Raw genomic sequence first — 26,200 nt, 5'->3', positions numbered from 1 at the left:
AATAAATAAGCTGTACGTTTTTAATAAATAAATGTATGTATAATTATATCGTAACATTATGTTTCTAAAGTACAAGGAAAAATTTGAAGAAGAAACACGGAACATATTTTTAATGTCATAAAGCAATGCTTTCAAAATTAAGATCTGATTAACAATTTGGAGGGGTAAAGAAGGCAAGGATAGGTAGGTGATAAATAATGTTGGGCAAATCACTTTGCATTTTTTTGGTCATGGCGAAAAAGTGAGATGAGATGAGTCCTTGAAAGTTACTTCTATTGGAAAAAGGATTTAGGGTGGTCGGAATAAGGGTCCTGGAAGGAGGAGCCCTTGAAATTATTGTTACGGAAAATAGATGGGGATCTGCGATGGAATCTTTTTCATGAGGCAAATGGAACAGAGTTGAAAATGAGAAACATAAAAAATAAGTGATGTGAAGGAGACAATATACGATACGTACAAAATATGTTAAACAGCACGTGTTGTTCGAAGATATCAAATTATAAAAATATGATAATCTTTGCGCGCAGTAATTTATTCTAGACAGTTTTAGAAATATATATTCCTAAATGTTAAATTTTAATAAAAATATAAATAATAAATGTATTATAATAAATTAATTTTGTAATAATAAATCTTGTTATAAAAATAAAAAAAATAAAAGATCCCATAGTACACACAAGAAATTAAAAATAATCTAAAGAAGGATTATTATATAAAAGAATTATACTATGTACATACGAGATGTATAGTAATTTTTTAAATATATTTTGACGTATAATAAATAAAATAAAATAAATGCATATAGCAGTATACAAAAATATTTTCCTTATTTATTAATAAAAACATATAGCTTATTTATATTTAATCACTATTAAATATTTCTTATAATATAATATTATTGCATTAATCGTAAACGATGATAACAATCAATAATAGATATTCTATATTAATAACAATAATTATCATATTCTTACTAATTTGTATTATTTTTAATATTGAAAATTTTTCTGAAAAAATTTTTTTCTAAGAGAACCGTGTTTTCTACAATTTTGAAAACTTTGATCAAATAAAGTTTCGGGTTGATATGGACGCCATCTCTGTAAAACTACCTGAAAGTTAAACCAACCTAGATCGATAAAACAGAAAAGGGCGAGTCGGTATAATCTCCAAACTGAAATGAGAAATACTTCTACCTCGGAAAATTACGGAACATATAAAAATGCGGATGAATAGGGGCGATGAAAGAAAGGCGGTGATATAAGAGGGTGACACCGCTAGGAATATGAAAAGTTATTTTTCCGAAAGGAGAATAAGTGGTTTCATAAATTTCTATCGGTCCAGCGTAAATAAAGAAGGGTTCAAAAGGGAGTTGAGATTGCATTAGTCAAACATAGTGACGTCAGTCTTATCTCGAATTTGAATAAAATCATTGATTTCAATCCAGGGGAGTATACAATGAGTGATATTTCCTCTAATATATTTAATATAAATATCATCAATATCGTTCCTATTTAAAAGGATGTGATTAATTTAAAATAAATTTGATATGATGCACGAGGATAAACATGTTATATTGAAATGTTATAGTAAACGTCCGTACTTTATTATCGTATTTAATACAAATGTATCATATTAGTACCGACACAAAATGAAAATTAAAAAATCACATAAAATATAATGCATAAAAAATATAAAGAAACAATAATTGAACGTTTACAAGAAATATACATGTAACAAAAGCAAAATCGAATATTAACAGAATGAACTAGATCTATTGTAAAAATTTCAATCAAAAAAGAAAAATGACTATAACGAGTAATCAACATAAACTTGTCGTCAGTCATAAAGTAGAACGTTTACATATCACCGAAACGATCCGCCGACTACGCATACACGGCCTAAACATACATATAGGAAGTTGATATAGAAGTCTATTCTTGTAAAACAAATAATCCCTGTTGAGATACGGATATCTGTCTGTGGATTAAAGAGTTTCGTAACGAATTGAAGAATCAAACGGATAGAAAAAAAGATACATAAAGAACAAATAAAAAGAAAAATAATTTTAACTTTTTATTAAAGAAAACTAACTTCGGATTTTCGTTTTTATCAAAAGATCATATTTGTTTACGAGCATTCGTTTATTCTTAAACACTCTGTATATGTTACACCTAAAATATTAAAGTTAAGGCTGTTCACTCATCACTACTATTTTAGATTGTGACGTCAAAAGCGAGAAATTATACAATAAAAATTCTTGTATAATATATTTAATTATAAAAATATTTTTTAATATAACAACATCTATAGAATTAGACTTACATACAAAATTATATCGTTTTTTTGCTTCAGAAAGAAATTAAAATATATTTATTACTATATATTATTAATTTAACAGTTGTCACTGCTATAAACACAACTTATTTCGTTTTTAATTATACATAATTCATTTCTAGGTAAATAGTTATTTATTAATTAACGAAATAAATGGAGAGTTTTCGATATCTTTCACAAGTCAATTCGATTGTGTTATTTTATTGAAATATATTTTAATAAACATATTTTGCGAAAATATTTATTGTGTTTTTCCGTTTCTGACGTCACAATCTGAGATAGTAGTGGTGAGTGAACAAGAGCGTTAACAAGAAGAAAAGAAGAAGATCCGAAAGACGAGGCATGTAAAGTAAAAAGTCTACAAAATGTAGGCGGCCTCCTGCCAAGTAGAATATGCAGGAGACGCAGAGGATACGAAGCTGCAACATCAAGTATCAACAATATTGCTCATGGTCTCAGTTTTTTGACACGCGAAAAATAAGACGAAGACGCGACGGTATCCGCAGGAGAAGGTGCCTTTCTGGCGGGGTTCCGCTCTTCGAACCGGCGAGTTCGCTGCAGAAAGAGTCTTGGAATTCAAAATGGCTGTCGCGGGATCGCGCGAGCCGCTATGCGTGGGCAATCCATCGGCAACACCATCTCGCGCTCATGACACGTGTGTGTCGCTGAAGAGCGTTGCTTGCGGCCATGATGATTCTCCAACTCAGCAAGATCGAATCGAGACTACATCTTTTTCTTTTCTCCAGATTCCAAATCATTTAATATTTGCAAAAAATTAAAATTTTACTACTATATCCCCGAGAAACGATTTGTATATTAATTAATTCTTAAGATAAAATTTTTATTTATTTTATAAGAAAAATATCTATGTATAAATTTATTAAAAATTATGTGAGTTATTTTTCTGTCTTAAATAAATCAACAATTTTTTCTGGATATTTTTAGATAAACTTGGAATGTGTCATGTGGATAATATGATTAAAAATACATGAATTTTAATTGCCATATGTTAGATATGTTAGATACCATAGGTAGACGCATTACATCCTTTTGTTTGTAATATTTATCTAATAAATAAGAAATAAAAAAATTTTTAGCGTAATTTGTCTGTTTCTTCATTTCTTATTTCACTTAAATATTTCACATAATGTTACATCATAAATAAGAAATTGTTTAATAAATTCAATGCCATTATTGTAAATTAACATTATTAATATTAAAACTATTTGATTATTACAAATAAAAAATATTTCATTACAATAACAAATAGAAGCAAAAAAATTGATTATATCATGTTTTCTATGTAACAATAAACAATATTTGCAAACATGTAAAATGCATAATTCTAAAAAAATTTATTCATCATTAAAATAATTTTTATTGGCATAATATTTAATACTCTATCATATATCGCGGCATAAATTAGATTACAGTATAAGTCATGGCAATTGAAAAATTCAAATACAATAAATAACAATAAAAAATCTTAAAATAAACGAAAAATCGAAACTACTAGCTTGCAAGCGGCCATGCCACGCTTCACGCCATCACGTCCGACGGCAGCCATGCTTCCTACATGGTTTGACACTCTCCCTCCTATCGGCCATCCTATTCCGAAAACTGGTAAACCCGAACCCAAATCTCTATCGAATATAGTACAACTCGACAATCGAAACATATATTTATTGACAGGGCTAGAAAAATGACCAAAGCCACAAGTATTGTGCTATTGATTTACTGCACATCAAGTAATGTACTAAATTGTCATAAGCATTCGTTGATTGGAGATACGCCAACCGTGCAGGTCAACCATTCTCACACGAATATCTAGAGTATCTAGTTTTCTCATGCGAGTAGAAACTCAAGCGCGCCATAACCGCCTACCCGTTTGACCACCCCGAGAATATATTGCACCTTCCTCTTTCTCTCTCTCTTTCTTTCTATCCCGCCCTTTCTCTTTCTCTCTCCCTTTCCGGTTATCTCTTCGTCCCCTCTCGCGTTCTGGCTTCCCTTGCATATCTCCACCTTTTCTCCATCCTATTTTTATTCAAATTCATTGGGAAGCTCCTCCGCGCGAGTAGGTACTCCCAGGCCGCCCGTTACCGGCGCAGCGCGCTCCTCCTCTTCATCCGTTCGCTCTCGTACCCGTTCTTTCTTTTTCTCCCTCTCGTTTTCCATAAATTCTGAATTTTATTTAGTCCGCTTCGCACCGTGCCATTGCTTCATGTCTTTATACCTATTCGTTTTACCTGCATCAAAGCCGAGAGATTCCGTCCGTTTGTATTATGAGAAGATACACTGAGAGAAAAATGTTTGGTATTTGCAACTATAATTACATATCACTATAATTATGATTATTACTACTGTAATAATAGTAACAGTAACTATGTATATAGTTCTAGCAACAAACGTATATAATTGGCAACTTAAGATGACTATAATTATAGTTGGAATTACCATAAAAATGATTAAAGTGACTATAATTTTATAGTTATATTTTGGACCAACAAATATTTTTTATAGTTGGTCCAAAATATAACTATAAAATTATAGTCACTTTAATCATTTTTATGGTAATTTCAATTATAATTATAGTCATAATTTTATAGTTATATAATTTTATAGTTATATTTTAAAGTTATAATTTTATAGTTAAGTGTACCGTACACTTAAAGTGTATACGCGGTAAAATCGAAAACATGCCACTGTATCTATAAAGTGTTTCCAATTACGATTCTTTTTCTCAAATTTATAGAAATGAAAGATTTAACTGAGAAGAGAATACCATTTATATAACATCAAAAAATCTCATTTCGAGTAAATCTTTTTTATGCAGCAATCTAAAATGCTTATATTCAGAAATATATATATATATATATCTACACTTTTTGTATTCGATACAAAATTTATTTGTATCTAGTAGCATCTTTTTTGTTTCATTTACTAAAATTGGCTATTCAAAGAATTATTTCTTCTATTATATTAAAATGATTAAAATGAAAAATCAACCAATTTACAACAATAAGTATTATTTATAATTGCATTCAATAACTAAACGTGCAAACGAAATTTAAGGAAATCTTATTATTAAAACTGTTCGCAAAGAAGTGTGTATATATATATATATATATATATGTTGGAAGATAAAATTTTCAGGTCCAACGATGCTCGAATATGTATATAATCAACGACGGGTAATTTAGATAGTGACGTTATTTTATATACTTTATATCTCTTGGGGCCTTGCAGGTTGCTCGGTCATAAGATATGGGAGTGTGTTGGGTGCGTTGATGCGACGATGGAAGGGTAGAGAGCAAAAGCATTCGTGCAAGGAAAAACAAAATAATGCTGAACATGCGCGCCATTGGAGGCTCGTAAAACGAAGGGGATCGAATCGCAAGAGTTGATAGTTCCTAGCATGGGCTTCTTTCTAAAGTATCATTGCCTAATGAGACTGTCTTAGTAGGAATCTTGATATAGACTATCAATCTAATGAAGATTGTATCGTTATGCGAGCGAACGAATTACGTTAGAATATACCATCACGTTATAATGCACACAGTGACTTAGACGTGAAAATTATGTGTAATGTGCCGTATTGATTTCATGCAAAATTGGGCTCTTTAACTACTTTATTAGTTTTGCAACGCCAACAGTCACATAAAAAAATAATTTTGCTAAAGTATCTAAAAATTTAGCTAAGTACAGACCTAAAAGTAATCTAATTAAAATATCAAAATAATATAGTCATATAGAACGTTCAAGCTGATTGCTAGAATGTCAATATTTGTTGTAGCATTGCTTATCATACTTGAGTTTGCTAATTATTTTGATGATTCAACAAAACTATTTTCAAATCTATATCTAGTAACATATTTTTAAATACTTTAACAAAATTATTCTTTCCGTGACCAACTTTATTTGATTTTTCGTGAAAAAAAAAAAGTATTACACAATAATATCGCGATATTAACATTATATTTCATAAATGAAAAAAAAAGTATTATTTTTCATTAATAAAATAAAGTCAGTTATAAATTTAATACAGTCAACATAACAGTGCTTCTTTCTGTACATACGGTAGAAATAATAAAATGTACAATAGAGCGCTAAAAAATTTTATCTAGTTCAACGAAATTCACATAACAAAACAATTTAAATAAATTCGATAAAATCTTTTTTTACATATTTTTTTCCCGCACGAAACGAACTGTGATAATACGTATAATGCTGTCTTGAGGAATACACTCAGTTTACAAAAATTATTCTAGTACAATTGCAAAGTGACATTTTGACTCACCTTGCGGCTATAATAATAATGACGCAGAGGTCGCTGCGGTGCGACGATAATCCAATACCGTGCGTCGTGGCGGCAGAAGGGTGTAGGGAGGGGACGCTTTTGCCCTTTTCCCTTCCAAGGGTCTCTGTGACCCGGGTAGCTACTCCATGCCGATCCGTTTTTCAACTGCTGAAACAGCCACACATTGGATTCGCATTTAACACAGCTGATAAAAAACAGGAACATCGGGTACGTTATTTTTACGAAATTTCACAAGCATTGTTCTTATTCGACACGAGGATTATAAAAATGTCAATGATCTCTGCTATAATAAGAATTATGATGTCACTGCGTTTCTTTCAAATCTGTTCTTGGAGAAGGCGTGAATCACAAATCTAGCACCATAATTATTCTCAACCAGTTGAATTTTTTTTGTAGTAAAGTTCATTAAAACACTTTCACAAATTTGCTATGGTGAGATATTGAGACAGAAGATACACAAATTTCCAACTATCGCTTACTCACAATTTGCGACGGAAAACATGCTATGAATTATTCATACTATTCACAATATTAACATATTGTGGAATTTAAAAAATGTTTTTATATTCATTTTATCACTCCTTTATTCGGGAATGCACAAGAAGGATGATGCTTACGCGGTGGCGCTCACACTATACTAAGTGCACAACGATCGTTCAGCGAGTATCGATCGTTCGTCAGAAAAACAGGTGAGAGAACAACAAAGCGATCATCGGGTACCAGCACGTTCAAGCCGCGTCGACACGTGAGATTGTAAGAGAACGCGTCGCGTCGTCGGGATTTCGACTGCGCCTGGCAGCCACAGCAGCAAAGGCGAGGCAAATGTTGGTGAACGTAACGGAACGGAAATATACACCGCGAGCTGAACGAGTTAGCTCGCTGCCAAAGCTTGGCAGCACCACTACGCGACAGACGCGTGTAGCCAAGAGCAGAGAGACCGTAGATACCAGCCAACGGGATTTACTATGCTCAAACTGTACCAGCCTTCTCTTTCTCTTTCCTTCTCTCTCTCTCTCTCTCTCTCTCTCTCTTTCTTCCTCTCTCTTTCTCACTCTGTCGGTTAAGGCAGCGAAAGCAAGGCAGCGCAGCAAGACGAGTTGTTGCGAGCGACACGTAACAACGACCGCCTCTCTTTGCCTCGCACACTGCCGTCGCAAAACCGTAGGATGGAGTCAGGTCGAAGCAGGCCAATCAGGCGCCCAGCGTATCTACCTGCGGACTGCCTTCTGTGTAGCACCTGCAGGCAATATGCCTCAGCCTTATACTTTGTAAAATGCCGGCTCGCGTCGATGACAGATCGTCCGCGGTCCGCCTCAGCTCTAACCCTTTCCTCCTTCGCCGCTTCTGCGTTCCTTTACGCCGAGGTTGGCTTATTACGTGAAGCCAACTAGCTGGTTCTAATATTTCTGCAATGTCGCACAATGCGATGGTTGCCAAGTCAATCTATCAACAATACGTCAACAAAACATTTTTCGGCGCACATAAACGGTAGATGGATGTAATTATTCTGAGAAATAATACGATAGAACTAACACGCATATGAAGTGTTCTCTCTCTTTGTCTCTCTATTTCTTTCTTTCTTTTCTTACATTTATAATAGATGTTAGCCTCAATCCTGAGATAATACGTAAAAGGAAAGCATGAATCTTTGAAGATAATTTGTCAACGCTCCGTCACTCACTTGGAATTTCAAGATGATTATGAAAAAATGCAAGTCATTATGCCACAAAGCGGAGCACCGCAGATTGAGTCACTAGTCGGTTTTATTTCGGTTTTATTTCGGTACCTGTTATTGGCTCTTAACGCTCTTCCGCAAATGCGAAACAAAGGACCGCCATTGATTGAACTTGCTAGTCTCTCGGAAACATTTAACGCTCACTTGGACATCCCTAGCAATAGAAATGCCGCGTTTTCTTGCAGTACCAGCGAACACTCTGTCAAGACCTTTTATTATCTCCTACTATTATCCCCTGCCATTATTTGCAATGCTATTCTTATGATGGTAAGATTGCATCGCCTGCGAAAATTTCACGGAACGTTCGCTACAAACGAATATTCTGTATTCAATCGTAAAACAATATTTCTCTACATTTCTATGAACTATCTGATTGTATTTACAGATAATGAGAATGATAATCATTATAATACGATTCATTAAATTAACGTTAATATTGGCTTAAAACGATATCTATAAATTTGTCGGTCTTATATTGTAATTGACAATTTTTCCAAGTCTAAACTTAATTTCGCCTCACTTGTGAACTGAAACATTATATTGGGAAGTACAATATACATCTCATTCGATCAATGATCTCTCTTATGTTCCTGAATTAATATATCAACTCATAAACATACCCGGTTTTCGCGTAATATTGAGTCGCAGCAGCTCATCTTCATTGACTGCGTTTAGGATAGTCGATAAAAACGTCAAGTATCTTTATCACTTACGGCGGTGCGGCTTTTGGGGCTTTAAGAACTTTTAATTAAAATACTTCAGGCACACACAACAAGCGCACGTCGTGAAAGGAGCGGATGGCGGAGTGAATTCTAAAATAGCGGCGTCGTGGAAGGAGTAGATTCGATGTTGATGTCCACGATTGGTTAACTCGGGTTGTTTCGAGATCTTAGGTCCAGCCCACGATATCTTAATAGATTGCTTTCTACTTGAATCGCCGTCATGGTCGTCTGTTCGCTTGTAGGGATCCTGTTTCGTTTTGAACAACCGTCTTATACCAGCGGTTATAAATTCACAATGAGAATCGCAATGTTCTTATTAATATTAATATGCCTTTCTAATCCAAATTCCCGACAGTTCTAGTCGTAAAATGTGAAAAAATTGCAAATGATCTTATAATTAATATCCAAATTTATTTATTGGCTTCAATCTGCCAAAAATTTAATACCGACCAATTTAATACAGAAAGTAATTAATTACTGTCTTTCAGTATTAAATTGATAAGCATTAGATTTCTACAAGAGTGATGCATAAATAACAATTATTAATTATCATTAGTATTATTAGTATATTCCCGTTTTACACTATATTATCATGCTGTAATGTAACAGTTGTTTCATTAAGTGACGTCGTAATTACAAATTCGAAAATAAAAAAATTTAGCACGGAGAACAGCAAACGATTAGGCACTTCTGGTCGAGTGCATTCAGTACCCCTTTTATGTTTATTATTTTATAGCGATGTAATCTGTAGGCAGTTAAACTTAAATAGGCGGCCACCGTGTTTAAATAACGGCGCTCGATGGGTTTGTGAAGTCGTAATTTATCGTTGATCATCGTTCGTCAAAAAGGCCATCGAGCACACAAAGTTCGAGTCTACGCGAGGCAATAAATTTACAACCTCGAAAACCAAAGCATAAAACTTGTAGCGTATCTGTAGCAGATATCCATAGGAATATACGTAACCGTCGTTGCTATTCTTTGATCTCTAAAACGTCCGATCAGCCGGAGACGGCAGAAACCTGTGCTAGAAACTTTCATTATGGAAATATACCTAATGTATATCTGCTATAATGAACTGAGTCCCGAAGAGAATTTATTATCTACACAAATTATGCCCGATCCTAAAAAATAAAAAGATACTAAAAGCGCAGTACTTTCGGGTTATTTCAGCGTCATAATGATTTACTTTTGCGATTTCTTGCGCACTTTTGCACTTGTAATATAACGCTCAAAAACTAAGTAATGCGCGACCGCGTTTATTTACTTCAATTAGCTAATCATGTAGAGAAACAAAGATATAAGACCATTAGTAATAAACTTAAGTATTATTTCTACATAAATGTTATGTAGAAATGGCTAACAAAATCAGCAAGGCTTTCATTTATTAAACTATATACAATTATATTATGCAACAATTAATAATTAGTTTCATTAAGTAAATTATATTAAAAAATTTCATTTCATATCATTCACATATGTTATACTACATTTACACACTAATTACATTTTTATATGAATCCATAGTTGATGAATATATATAACAAACGATTGTTTCTTTAAAAAAGGAAATTAGAAAAGATGCCATAAGCAGAAAGAATGTTATATTTATCCTTTTCAATTAAACAAAGAACATGTTGAATTTATTATCAAACATGATAATGTTATTTAAACATAACGTTTCTAATCTTACAAATATTTAATAATATTGTACACTGTTTCAACAAAAGTAGAGACATAACATAAATGAAGTGCCTTAATTTGTATCTATAATTTATAAAACAATAAGAAACAAATCATTATTTTATATATGATGCTAAAATGTGTAAATTTTATATAGCCTATTTTTTAATCAAGTTTTTTCTGTAAGCTACAAGTAACAGTTCGCAGTGTTTCTGAAGCTACCGCGTGTATAACTTGCTGCTTTAATATAAATAGACAATAAAGTGATTGATCACCGAGTTCAACTATCACATGTTATAAGAAGAATCAATAGAATCGTCAAGGTCGTTTCACTCATTAAAGTATTTATGATTGCAATTGTTATGGGATATCGGTCACAATTATCACCTATTTAACTTCGCGCCGGACGATTTGTCTTCGACATAGCACAACGCTTTACAGCTCGGTCCAGTCATACCGATAGAAGAAAAGGGAAGACGGGGGAGAACATAAGAGCTCATAAATGCGAATTTAAGAGACGCAATAAAAACACATTGAAATCGAGAGTGAACGAGCGGAAGCACGTGCTTCAACTACCGCGGGATTTTGTTCGTCACATCGTTGCTCATTTACGAATGCATTCGATGAAAAGTGTCTTTCGGTTCTTCTGATCTTCTTAAGTATGTTTCGCTTCTTTTTTGCATGTAATTTTAATTAAAGCGGATCTTGGTACTACGTAAAATAAATCTTTAGAGTTAATTTGTATTAATTATTTAAATAATTAAATTAATTAAATAATTAAAAAAAGAAAAATGTCCTCCCTCTTTCTCTCTTTTTTTTTGTGTACACTACTAATTTTTGCAGTGCTGTATGTTCTGTGTATTATATATGCTCTCTAGCGTAACCGTATATTTTTCCGAATTAACCCGCCGGATCATAAATTTTCGATCGAAATGATTCATTACCGTTTGAACCTTGCTTTACACAATCCATCTTGAGACAGGGCGCATTCATTTGATTTATTTTATACTGAAGCAACAAAAGCCCTGTCATTATAAGCACAATACCTTTCGATCAATGTATTCTCGTTTTTCTTTTAGGAAAATTATATAAAAAAAGAGTTAAAAAAAATTACGTTAAAGATCTGTTTACTACTTCGAGGTAATGTTTCTCCTTGAATTCGTCATGGTACAATTTTTTTCTCCTGACTGTAAATGCCGAAGTGATCCAAGGCATAAGAAAGTTTCGACGAAAGGTCAAAACTCCCATAAACCGTTTATTGGTGCCTGCAAAAACATTCTTGAATAGATAGATTTTTGTGATATATCTGAATCATTTCTAATATTTCCAAAATTAATTTTCTTCAATTCATCAACATCCTCGATATTTTATTCAATTTCTTATTATTTCTATACTTATAAATTGATTTTGAGATATAAAATTAACAATATTTTTATTATTAAAGATAAAAGCAATTAGCTGTATATATACATAAACAAAGTTATCTTATTGTAGATATATTTAATAATCTTAATAAAACAAATAATGCTATCAATGTCAATCTATCTTTCTCATAAGCTTGAAAAGAAGAAACTTTTTTAATTTTTTATATGTATAATTAATTTCAATTAAAATAAATCTTTTGCACAATATGTACATAATAAACTTTGTACGGTTAGTTAAATTTTTTGTAACACATATTAAGGAAACGTATTGGACATCATCTGTAACGATTCCTAATGCTTACTTAATACAGAGCTGAAACAATAAAGGAATATCTTGGGCAAATTTCTAAACGTAAGTTTGCACGAAAGATTGCAGTCTACCAAGAAAATGCAAGTTCCAAGCAAATGGCAACGCTGCCTTCCTCGCGGAGACGCGGTATCGACCGCGGTTCCCAGAGGCCAAACCGTCTCAACCTCCAAGTTGTTCCTTCTGTAGTCCAAACAGCCTTCAGGATTCACGACTCCTTTACCCTTTCGCAGCTCGAGCGAGTAATACGATAAGGGAAACGTTGTGGGATATAAAATCCAGGCAAATGTATTTTAGATGGTTGCATCAGTGTTGAATAAAGCAATAAAAGAAGATGTACGAGACGAATATAATTAAATAGATATTTATTGAAATGTTGTTAAACAGTTCATAAATTTTGTGCAAAATTTAAACAAACTAGAAATCGACCGCATCAAAACACCGAGTTGATGTTGCAAAAAAACTCTGATGAGACTAATAAATAATTTTATATACATATAGTATGATTAAATATATATACTGCCATTAAATATGAAATGTATACGTATATTTCTAGCTTGTATATATGTATACATAATTTAACGACACAGCATAATTTAGGTATATTAATTATCATCAATGGTTCGACACAATTAGAACAAATCGATAGTTAGAACAAATTTGTACAGAAATGATAATTAAAAATTAATTTATCTCCTCTCTCTTACTTAAAATTATACGAATTTTATGAAACTTCTAGTGCTAATAATGACATGACTGTCGATTCTCAAGAAAAAAAATTTTCTATAAGATACGCTTTCGAAATGAAATATCGCGGAGAATGTTTTCTGCAATTTCTCAATGCAACAATCTTAAGAAGAATTATCTCACATGTACTGAAGCACACGGATTATTGGCGAGTAACTGTTTGTTATAATGAAAAAGAACACTATTAAAGAATCTACGCGAAATAATCCTTAATGTAATTTTATGTACTCAACGGTAATTTTATATACTGAGGATGACCAAATAAAGGTCGAAACGTTATATTTAAATAAAAGATCACATTGTACTATTAGAAATAAACACAGTTTTAATTGTTAAATTTGCACTAAGAACTAGCATTGGTTTCTATGCTCTTTTACATTACATAATATAATATTTAAATTATAATTAAAGCCGTTTATATCATAATTATACTTTATTGAAAATTATGTTTCACGAAATGACATTACGCTTTGACATAATTTGTCGGCAACGAATCGCTTCGTCTGACGCACATTTTAGACGAAATATTAAATCGGATTTAAACAAAGCTCTAAAAGAACATTCGGCCATGATTTAAAGGGCTTTGCATGCAGCCGACTGGAATGAAAAGGATGCTCGGATCTCGGTAGAGTGCATTCAGTTATGGAGGCTCGAATAAAGAGGAAAAAAAGAGGGTAGAGAGAGAACGAGATGAAACGGGGGAGACAGGAGAAAGATGGAGGGCAAGATGCAGGCGAAAGAAGTGAGGTATCTAATGGATGTGAATATATCGCCGTAATAAATTTCGCAAAAAGCCGACGGGGGGGAGGAAGAGATGGTAAAGGTTCTCGCTCGCTTGGTCCAGTCTTGGCTGCAAAGCTTATTTCTCGTAGAACGAAGAAGGAAGGAGAGAAAAGCCAAAGGAAAGCCCTCATCTGACTATATCGGGGCATCACGTTTCCGGTACGTGCCCAGGCGGCCATCTTTTCTCTCTCGTCCAATCGGGGACTGCCGAGCGATGGTGGGGCGAAAACTACCCTTAGGGTGAAGCGGCTCCACCCCGTCAAGTTCTACTCGAACGGATCAATATCGTGGCCATCCCTAACAACAGCCATCCATACCACAGCTAGAAGCCGGGGAAAGCTAGAAACTACAATGTCTTAGAATTCATAAACGACTATTCCAAATTGTTTCCTAACAATTAAAAGGAATTCCTCGTTTTAATATCCGACAATTATAAATTTTGTAAATACCTTGCATAAAAAACTTGCATCTTTAAAAAAACACGGTTAAATTTTTTGTAAGATTTAAGATTTTTTACTCTTCTCTTGTATAACATATAAGCTCTTTGCATTAAACTCTAACTTTTATTTATAAATACAAACTTGAATAAATTTTTAAATTAATTGAAGGAAAGAATTGAATATAAAAAATATTCAAATACATTACGTGCGCGTAGCATAAGCACATTTTGAAAAATGGACATTAATGGAAATTTGGGAAATGTAAAAACAGCTCACAATATTTCATGGAACCAGTAAAAAATATTGTATTCTCATTTTTGTTATGAAATGAAATTCAGACACCGACTTATACCCACAACCTTCCCTGTCAGTCAAACATGGCCGCCGCTCGGCCTCCAAACGTCAAGCTCGAAAAGTCGATATAACGAGGAGACACGGAGTGGTGGAAGCATGAACGTGGAAACATGAGAAGCACGGAATCCCATCGGAGTAAGGAGTCCTAGTGGGACAAGGTATACATATGGATAGGTAGACCACTTTAATTTTAAATGCCTGCTGTAATGAAAACTTGTCTCATCAAGAGCCGTCTTAATACACCGCGCCAACAAGTGTTTGAAGTTCAGCTACTACATTATATCAACGTACTTTGGTCCCTAGATAGAAAGTAAGACATTTCGAAGAATATAATTGCATTATTAAAAATTGTATTGTATTATCGGTAAAGAAATAATCCTAGATCGTAAAATTATCATAACAGAAATACATTTTTAGCTTTTTAAAAAATCAAAAAATTACTATTGCACGTACATTAATAAACCTTGTACCTAATAAGTTCTTTCTTTTAAAGGAAATTCTATACCAATGTCCATATATTAAGGAAAAAGTGACACTTTTTTTCGAAACGTAAACATATTTATAATTTTGTTTTGTACTAGCTCTCTTGCATGTATTAAGTGAATTGAGATTTGACGTGAGTTATTCCGTTCTGGAAACAAGTATTACTGTTACGTCGGCACGTTAGTGACGTGATTATACTTGATGTAGCATACATAAACGTGAACTGGAGGAGGGGAGTTTCTAAATTGCTACGTCGACCTGAGACCGCTGGAAAATTTACGAAACACCATATATGCAGGCACTTGATTATCTCAAGTTTAACTAGCTACTTCATCTATCGTTAATAAAAAGAATTTCAAAATTCTATATTGAATAAAAGATGTAAACTTCTTCGCGCTATTTTCAATCAAATTAATATTAATTCTTTCAGTTCTTGTTTTTAAGAATGTTAGCATGTTATCTTGGATACATTATTTTTTGTACACATCTAAGGCCCGGTTTTTCATTGTCTGGTTTATTTATGGTTAGACTTAACCTGATATTTTATCCAATAGGCTTCATCTATGATAATATCATGGATGAAGCTCATTGGATGAAACATCAGGTTAAGCTTAACCACAAGTTAACCAGATAATGAAAAATCGTGTTTAAGTGATCAAACTAGATATGTACTTTGTATACCTACTTGCAGTTACGACCTCACAATAGTATAGTTATGTTATAAGTAAAACTCAAAAGTCTACAATCATCGAAGAAGTAAATCTGAATGATATGCAGTTGAACATATGCAGTTCTTCATATTGACTTAAGATAATTAAAGGTTTATTTCAAAACACATATGATTTCTTCTTACAATATTTAACAAATCTTTTTACACGGATTTAACGCAAGAGAAGTAGGATTGCGTGATAATTACAGATTCAAGTTTTTAAAAATTTGCTGTAGAAAACGGTTCCGAAGGTAAGGTAACAAGAATGTAAATTGCAAACGGAAGGATCAACCGTGATAAAATGATACGCCGTGTTGATCAGTCGAGTGGAAGAGTGGCGCGCAGAAGAGCAAAAAGAAAGCCGAAGAAACGAGGAAAGCCCACTAACTACAACGAGTGGCCGCACATAGGAGCCGCTCTTTGATTATCCTGCTGCTTGGTATAATAACAAGTTCATGAAGATGTTGATGCGTATGCGCGCACGCTATCGCTCTTCCCTCGTTTACGAAGAGATCTTCGAATGTGATGCACACCGACAAGCGTGTCGAGGAATATAATATATTCCATTTACATACTTAATAGGCCCACATAGACACGGGTCGAAGAGGAAAACCCTTCCCATCACTCCTCTGCCATATTCATTGGCTCGCTCCCTCTGTCCTCTTTTCTTCGTCTCTCAAATCGTTCTCTTTGTTTTCAGGATCCCTTTCGTTCTTTGTTGAGGGACCATCCTCATCTCGATCTCTCCCACGCCTCGCTTTCGATCTGCCTTATCTCCGCCTTAATTCTCTTCTTTCATTTTTCTTCTTTCTCACGCGCATCTTTTCTACAACTATCTTTCGATCTTCGCGCGATCTTTCTTCTCACATCTACTTTCGTCCTAGAGTATCTTTTACATGTGATGGTGGTATCTTCTTTCCAAGTATAACTACGAGCGATCACTACTATAGGTAGATAGGATTCGAAGGTTAGTCTCAAGACGTCTTATTTGAAACAATGTTGTCTCTTGCGTCCCGCTCGTAAATCCTCATTTCGAATCTTGACTCTCATATAAAACCCACCTCACCCTTTCAGCGAAACATGTCACCTTCTTTGCTATTTTTTTCTTTTACGGGCACCATTTCTCTGAACAGGTACCCAGGTTTCTTTGTTCACTTGACTATGTCTGATATAAATAATCGACAGAGATTTTTCTCTCTCTCTCTCTTTCTTCTCATTAGAATTTCAATACTAATTGTATTAGGTATACAACCATAATTTATTCTTTCTTATCGACACTTCTCTATCATATTCGAAAAATACCTTAAATTTAAGATCAGTATCATCGTTTCAGTCGAGTTTAGATCTCTAAAGATTTTCTCCCATGACTGGAGCTGCGACGCAACAATCGATAAGAACCTCTGATCTGAATCGCGCGAGTGAATCGCTGACTCACGCTTGGCAGTCTTATCGAATGTTGCGTAACATGGTCATTCTTAATTGATCACGTAGTGCTATAACGTCGTGATACCAAGCACCTAGATCTCTCCTCTTCTCGTCAGTGCCCGACAGGTGAAACACGGTGGCGGGCGCGACAAAAACATACCGGGCGTTTAAGTTACATCACGATCTTCCCCGGGCGATAAATCAGACAGCCCGAAGCTGCGCGACACGCGAGTCGTAATATTTAAGTTAATGGCTCGGTATAATAAAGTTAATGGCTTCATGATAGCCATTCGAGGGACAAGCAGAACCGACTGCTGCGCGTTCGCAAGAGCCGACGAGAGCCGCGTCGTCCGTAATGAATACACTTTAAGCGGTCCTCTTCTACGATGTGCAAGTGCGCCAGCAACAACGTCCAATGTCCGACGGTCCGTGTATACGCATATACTTGGTGCCAGAGCCGAGTTTTGCATGTCGGTTCGCGTGTCCTGGACCACTTTCAACGCTGCTTCTTGCCATTCTAGCGCGCGCGCGAGCGAGAAAGAGAGAGAGGCTTGCGCTGAAGAGACTCGCCTTTATCACCTTATAAAATGAGCAACTCTCTCGTACGCGGGCGTAAATAATGGTCGACAGTCTCTCCCGAGGAAGAGACACACAACATGCTGAACGTGATATGCGTGTGCCGCGGAACGAAATTGCACTCCAATCGCGGCCGACACGCAGTTGATGATAAGATCCTTTTAGCGTTCCGGAGGTGGAGAACCGAAGCACGATCGAAATTTTTGGAAACAAAATTTTATTGCCTTTCCTGATTCCTGATTTTAAGTAAGTGAATCATCAAACATCGATAATAGCGTTATAAAAAGCTATGCGTCATTTAAATGTAACATTTCTGAATTATCTCTGAGAGAGAGAGAGAGAGAGAGAGAGAGAGAGAGAGAGATTTTGATGTTTCTTTCATTATGTTCAATAGAACATAAAGAGAAAATGTAATACAAAATATAATACGCGTGCAATATTTTTTTCATTATTTTATAAGTTATTGATATCAAACGATTACATCAAATAGATAAAGAATTGTACTTTGTGATTATATTGAAATTCAATAATTGGAACAGAATTTTTATTATTTAGATTAGAAAATTCGTTGAGAAATAGCATATCATAAAAAATTTTTTCAGATTTGTAATTTTCAATAGTAGAACAAATATATTTTTATAAATATGTGTTATAATATTTCTTAGGAATGTCATAAGCACGTATATGTCTTAGAGCCATGTTATTAAATCCCCCGTAATACAGTAATGCAATTCGATGCGTCATATATTTCTGCTCTTCAGATTAATTTAATGATTTTAGTACCAAGGGGAGGAAAGATACGACTGAAGGAAAGATGCGGCTATAAATAAGCCACATCCGCTTATCGGGATAATTTCGAGATTGCTTCAAAAATATTATGATATTTTTACACATCATAATATTTGATGTAAAGATGTTCATATCATTTTTCTCTTCTTCGAATGCAAAATTTTTTAAAAATATTATCGTTGCTTAGAAAATTAAACTGTTGACACTAAATATTTTTGAGACTAAATTCCATGTTGCAATTAAAAAAAAAATAAAGTGAGAATGGTATGCCATTTTTAATTTAAATAGAAGGGAGAATTCTTTCTGTTATAGTAATTATTTTCTCAAATGTTTATATTTGAAAAACTATCGAATCGAGATATCGAACGAAGCTATCAATTAGAGCTATTGAAGTGTTGGTATCTGTCCAAAGATTATTCCAATTTTTGATAAATGAATATTGTTCTGCTGTAAAGTGCGTTTTTTATGGAACATTTTGGAACATGAAAGTGTAGATAATATGTTAGCGTCTAGAAAGTGTATTGCGCTTATTAGGAATTTCCTATGATTGTTCATGTTCCTCAATTGTTTTCATGTTTTGCTATCTATTTGCCTAATTGCCGTCAGAAATAATGACTCCATTTTTTATCTGTATGCGTGCGTTTGTCTCTTTATTACTATAATTTCCTCCAAAGAATAATCGTCCTATCCTGTATTGCGTTGTAAATTCTCGCAACCAACAAAATAGCACTTTCTACTAATTGTAAGATGTATCTCTTTTTATCTACGTCTTCAGATTTATTTTCAACCGTGGATAATATTATGTAAAAAAACATTAATCTATATATACATATGTTTAACAATCTAATAACGAGTCATTTTTCATATTGTATATAGTATTGGTTTTCTATTTTTTTATAGTCTGAACATATATAAAAAAATTATTCATAACTCAACTTACAGATATAATATTATTTGAGCTAAATCAATCTATATGAATTTATTAGAAATATCACAATAACTAATCAAAAATCGCCACGTTATATTCTGTTATATCCATATTTTATATGAATAATTAAAAATACATAGAACTCAAATTTATTACATACAATATTATCCACATAAATTATTAGGATGTATTTAATTAAATAATTAAGAAATACAATACTGAAATCGTTTATAGGATGTTCCAATTAGTTACTATTAAATTAATACGTATTTTAGTGAAATTCGTTAGATAGCATATTCTCGTGTCATTAAAGAATGCTGTAACTCTTGTTTCATGGATAAGTGGGTTCAATTCTTTTTTTTTTAATTAGCTACGATCTTCTTTCATTACTTTGTACGGCTGAGTTATAAATTATTTCTTATTGTACACACTTACCTTTGATAAGCCGCAAGTGGGGTGGTGAACCAATGGCGATAATTCTTCTTCGCCACATGAGGAATCCTGCAATAAAAACTAAGTATTAATACTCGAATGTTTTCAAGGCATTCGTCGATAAATTCTGCGCAGATGTTATTAAATATTATCATTAATAAAAGTTGTTTAATTAAAAAAAAAAACAATAAGAAATATTAGTCTATAATTATTTAAAAAATTAAATATCTTCTCTCGCAAAATAATTACTTATCATGATTATAATTGTAATGTACATTATTGTAAAAATATACCGAATTTATTAAAAATATTATGTAGTACTCGTAATTTAAATTCATATTTAATTTCATTAATTGATAAAAAAAATACGTTTACAAACATTTTTGTGTACGACTTCTGTACACAAAATGTATTACATTTACTTCTATTATCAATAATTTTAACTCAATGAACTTTATCTTCCTTTTCATTCTCAATAATAACATTTATTACTTTTAAATTCATGAAATTTCCATTACGGAAAATCAGTTAATCAATACAAAAAGATTTTTAGTATACCTTTATTTGAAATTAATATTAAATGTATCTAAAACTTATGTCAATTTAAATTATATTATTTAAATTACATAATCATTTTTAGATATTTGATATACTCATTCATTTTTCATAAAAGATATATTTAATGAATAAACCAACATATACCTAAGCGCATTCGTCATTGCATCAAATTAATTAAGTACAAATCTATATTAAACTTTCACACAATTTAATGATAAAAGAGTTACCTGAATATCAATTATTGTCGACAAACTAAAGAAATGACAAAGAAGCCGTCGGAATCTAATGGCGTCGGTAAACATAGCGAATCACGAAGTTGCTCTTATCGTTTATATATAAATATATTCACAATATTTTATTGAAACACCGTGCAAAGAACGTCAGCACACCGTGCTGTCAAAACGAAAACTGAGAACTGCTTCTCGGGACGCATTGGAGGAACATGATATAGATGAAAAGAATCAACGCAATGTCTGCAGCGAGTCCTTGAATCTCTATTCGCTTCGGTGAACGCGGGTCGTTAAAAAAAAAATTGGAGTATTGGCGGAAGGACCCTCCCAATAGAGGACGAAAAAATTCAGTGATTTACAGCGATTTCTCGATTGTCCGTTCGGCCTTCAGCACGGAAACTTTGACAATTTCCCCTGTCAGACAAACGTTCTTTGAAATTCATGACAAACTAAACACCTAACTCTCTACAGATTATAACTACACGTTGTAAAAACATGATAAAACGCGATTAAATTTAATAGAGATTATTAAATAGTTGAATAATTTTTTTATCAGAGTCGTACAATCAAGTAACTAAATTGTGTCATTGCAATAACCAACGTCATTATATTTTATGCAGATATAATAAATTGATATTAATTTAAATTTTAAATAAACAAACTTTAGTTTAATTCTCATTTCTCTCGAGTAAGCAAAGCGCCGTCGGACAAAATGCCGACGGCAATATGAATCATACTTTGCATCTTATTCTATCGTTTAGAGCGCAGATATCGTAATATGATTATAATACAGAAAAAAACTCGTGCAATTATTATAAGATGATATTTGTTCTAATAATGTTAATTTTTTCAAGAGTTTTATATACTGTTCAATATGAAAAAATATCTATCTTTTTATAAAGACATAATATTGCAGCTTACGAGTATTATAATATCGTAAAATCTAATGTTAATCTAATTATTATTAATAAAGGATAAATAATAATGAAAGTAAGATATTTTAGACTGAGAACTCGCACCGCCATTTCGACGCTGTCCGACGGACGACGATTGGCATTGTTCGCCAACATATAACTTTACATTTTTTTGTATTTCTAATTGGAATATATTATAATACGCTTGCAATAAAATATTTTTACGCTAATTTATTACAAAAAAACGTAAGCAATGTTACGTGTCACTTATATGAATATGTTCTCGGCGTTCCAACAGTCGTATGACACAAACAAATGTACTTATATTTATTAATTAGAATTTTGATAGACTGTAGTCAGTATTTCATTAATATATAATTAAACATACTTATCTCAAAATTTATATAACTTATAGACTTATAGAGTTACTGCAATTATTTTAACACAATGCATTTTGTCATCAATTTTGTAAATTATTCATTTGAAATTAAATATTAATAGAATAAATCTACGACTAAATAACGATTATAATATGTATTTATATGAGAAAATCATTTTTTAATATATAAATGAATATAGTGAGTATAATATGCCTCATTAATAAAACAAAATTAGTAGAACATATTAGCGAAATAAAAAATTAAGGTGTCTCTAAATAGTAAATAAAAAAAATATAATTAAATATTGTTCAACTTTAACAAAACGTGTCTGTTTTCATATCTATGATTTTCATAACAAAGTAACTTTAATAACGTTTGCATTTCCGTGCTGTATGTCTAATTGATCAAGTAAGATTAGTCACTTCATTCGATGTTTCCCCTCGACATCCATTCATCGCAAAAGGCAATCATCCTTTCACGTGTGACGTCATAAATCGAAAGGCCATAATACTATCACGACAGTAGACGGCGCCTGAGATGTACGTTATTTTTATGTCAATCTTTCATTTCAGTCTACTTATTGGCGCCGATCTACGCGATTGCAGGATTAGTTTATATAATAACGGTAGGTAAAAGAAATTGGAAAATGAACCGAATAAGAAGTGATGCTCTATAAATAGTTATAAAGTAGACGACTCAGACATTTATTTTACAAAATTAAAAATATAATTTTTCTTTAAATTTACGTTTGCAGTTTTGCGACAGCTCTTTGGTATAATCATATATATCGCATGATTTAAACTGTTATTTCCAAATGCTTTCAAATGTTGGTTAGAAGAAAATTTCTATGGAGAAAACAGCATTAGATGTACATCGAATGCATACCTGCGTTAATATGTTGTGACATAAATAATAATAAATAAAGTCTAACTTTATCGCATGTTACGTGTACGAAACTTGTAATGAGAATAGGCATACTGTCAGAGCTTGTCGTATTTTCACCTACCATAAGCTTTAGGTATCGGTAATCGACTACCAATCCGTTGATTCGACACTAAAAATGCAGGTAGATGTGAAACGGGAAAGGAAAAGAACGGCGGTTGGATAGGAGGGAACGAAAAAGGGTGGACCTAGAGACTCACGGAGGGCAGGCCAAAGGTAGGACTGCTTACTCACTTACCGCCTGCTAAGACGAAAGGACGAAGGTAAAAGTAATCGCTAGCATGCGAAGCACGCCTCGGGCCTTCGCAGCGCGTACATTCTCGGTTTGTAATATACGACTTCCGTACGTTGATGGAATATTCGAAAAATCCAAGAACATTGTCGACGATAGGAGGAGTATGGGAACGAAGATATCGTGTGTAGTCATAATCTCAAATGTACCAACGAACGTTTCCGTGAAAATTCGTGAAATTGAGTTTCATTCCCGTACGCACGAGTTTTCAGCTCCTACAATGAGATTTTAAGGCGTAAAACTTGAGCTTTAAGTACTAAGCCGTAAGAAATTGACCAATCATATTCTCCTTACATTCGATTGTGATTGGTCAACTTCTTATGGCTTAGAGCTTAAAGCTTAAAATTTACGCCTTACAATCTCATTGTAGGTGCTGCTTTATACACTGTTAAATCTATCCTCTCTTAAAATTGGTAGTGTTAAATTTGACTTAGCGTGACTCTCCACTGCTCCTATTAGGTATATCGTTATTTTATACTACAATGATAATTAAATTTGACACTATATCGTATCAATTTGACACTATACAGTATCATATAGTCAAATTGACACTGTACAGTGTCCAATATAACCATTGTTTTAGCATAAAATAACGATAATTGAGTAGGAACAGTGACGACTCACATTAGACTAAATTTGACACTACAGATTTAACAGTATAAAGAAGCTAAACGTATTTCTTTTCAATGGTAATATTTCTCCTTAAAAATAACTATACATCACGTACGTTTCGTTTTGTCAATTATTATCTTAGGAGCTTCAAATAAAATCTATACTGAGAATGCACCCTGGCGCCGAAATAGCGATATGGATCAGATATCGACGGGTACGCATTTTTTTCTCGTCGGACTGACATTCCATTTTCGACAGAGAATAATTAACCGCTATCAACTTAAGTATCCAGACGTTCACAAAATATATGGGTGGATCCAAATCTGATAAAAGGAGAAAACAGGAACATATTTTTAAGGGATAACATATCTCAACTAGATGCATTTATTTTGTGCTGCGTGGCGTTGCGTCGGCGATTCCGCTGGCATAAGCGTGCACCGACGGAAATATTCTCCCGAATATACGACGCTGCTAGCTCGTACTCATGTCACCCCGGACAGCCTGTGTGTTGGTGTACAAGTGCTTCACCGAATGGAATGCAACGCATTTCTCAGTCGGCTCGACCAGCACGTAGCTCCAACGAAAGATGTCCACCGTTAAGCAGGATGCAGATAATCTGAGTGTTTATCGCCGCCATCCCTGAAGAAAAGGACGAGCTTCCAGCGAACGCAAATGGCATCTCGGGTTGTGGTGGCCATTTTTAAAAATGGTCTTAGCTTGCATACTGTTCTCGTCGCCGCATTTCAGAATGTACGTGGATGCAGCTGGTCATAATCTAAGGCGCTTCGTTATCCTTGCTCGAGCTCGGGAGAGATGTAAGAGAAGCCTCTTCGCTCGCCCTCGCAGAGCCGGAAACGTCATGGATTATAAACTTCTTCAGTCACCGCGGAACCGCCCCGGACGCTCCTATACGAAATTCTCCTGCGTGACTTCGATCGCGTTTCCCCTTTTTGTCGAGGGGGTCCACGTGAATACGATTATACGATGTTTGGAGAAACGTCACCCTCCGGACGTCGGGCCGAGCAACTGTGTCTCTGGTTGCATCTCATATTTTACAAGTGTTAAACACGCCTTCGTCCCTTGCGAGTTTCTACAAAATGTCCTCTCGAGCTTGAAGAATTTTGTCAGGCAATCCCTCCTTACGAAACAATTTATGCTTCCGCGATTCGAAGCTACGCATTTAAATTTATGTCCGCCATCAAAATAAAGCCTACTATACATAATAATAGGATTGTGTCAACATACATACAAACGTTTGCACAAAGATATTTTTATAAAATTTTCATTTATAAGTTTAGAGCAATTTAAATATCAAACAAAACGAGAGGATTTTGTCGACGCCTTGCAATTTGTTTGCGTAAAACATTTAGACGTACTTATAATTTTGTTAAAACTTTTATTCTTTTGTGTTCTAATCGTATTTTGTCTAACAAATCCTAAGATCTTCGTTAAAATCTTAAAACCTTCGTCTGGCTGATAAAATAACAGCAAGCAGACAAAAGAATGAACATGATGAGTACTCGGCGGAACTGCACAAGGCGATTCGGAAGAAGGTAGAGTAAAGACGAGGGGTGGCAGAGGAAAAAGAGGGAAAACTCAGCTCGTTTCCAACTGTAGGATAGGGAAGAGAAATACGCGCTCGTAAAAGACGAAGCGTAGTCCCCAAAGAAAATACGAATTAAAGCAGCTAGCCGGTGATCGAGGAAACTTTTATATAATCGCTTGGAAAGCTGAAGAATAGACGCAAACGCGACGGCTATATTTATGTTTACGAATAATCATGAATAATACAGAAAAATACTTTGAGTAATAGTTTTGCATACTTTTAACACATTATTGTGAAAAGAATATTTATCCGTTATAATTATACATGTATATTAATTATTAGCAATAGTGTAAGAATTTTGAAAGAAAAAGTAAACAGATTAAAGTAAATATCCATTTTGCTTATCATGGAGTTTAATATGCAGTTCAATGTGCAAGAAGATCGTTTCGTGAAGTTAATTCTGTATGTACCTACGAATTTTAAGGGAGCTCGACAACAATGTAAAAAAACAGTCATGGCAATTTACCGAAGGTAAAT

General features: G+C 33.6%; 1 protein-coding gene across 1 annotated transcript in view; it reads right to left on the bottom strand.

Moving 5' to 3' along the window:
- LOC108766226 (uncharacterized) overlaps positions 1–26,200 on the bottom strand; it is a 78,041-nt gene that overhangs the window by 6,010 nt on the left and 45,831 nt on the right. Inside the window, exons 2-3 of the mRNA XM_018515391.1 lie at positions 20,193–20,258; positions 6,635–6,799 (exon numbers count right to left, since the gene is read on the bottom strand). Of these exons, the coding sequence (XP_018370893.1) occupies positions 6,635–6,799; positions 20,193–20,258 (231 nt within the window). The remainder of the gene's footprint in view (positions 1–6,634; positions 6,800–20,192; positions 20,259–26,200) is intronic.

This window comes from Trachymyrmex cornetzi, unplaced genomic scaffold (assembly GCF_001594075.2).
Source record: "Trachymyrmex cornetzi isolate Tcor2-1 unplaced genomic scaffold, Tcor1.1 scaffold579, whole genome shotgun sequence".
Lineage (NCBI taxonomy): Eukaryota > Metazoa > Arthropoda > Insecta > Hymenoptera > Formicidae > Trachymyrmex > Trachymyrmex cornetzi.
This window is presented reverse-complemented; position numbering and strand designations above follow the sequence as displayed.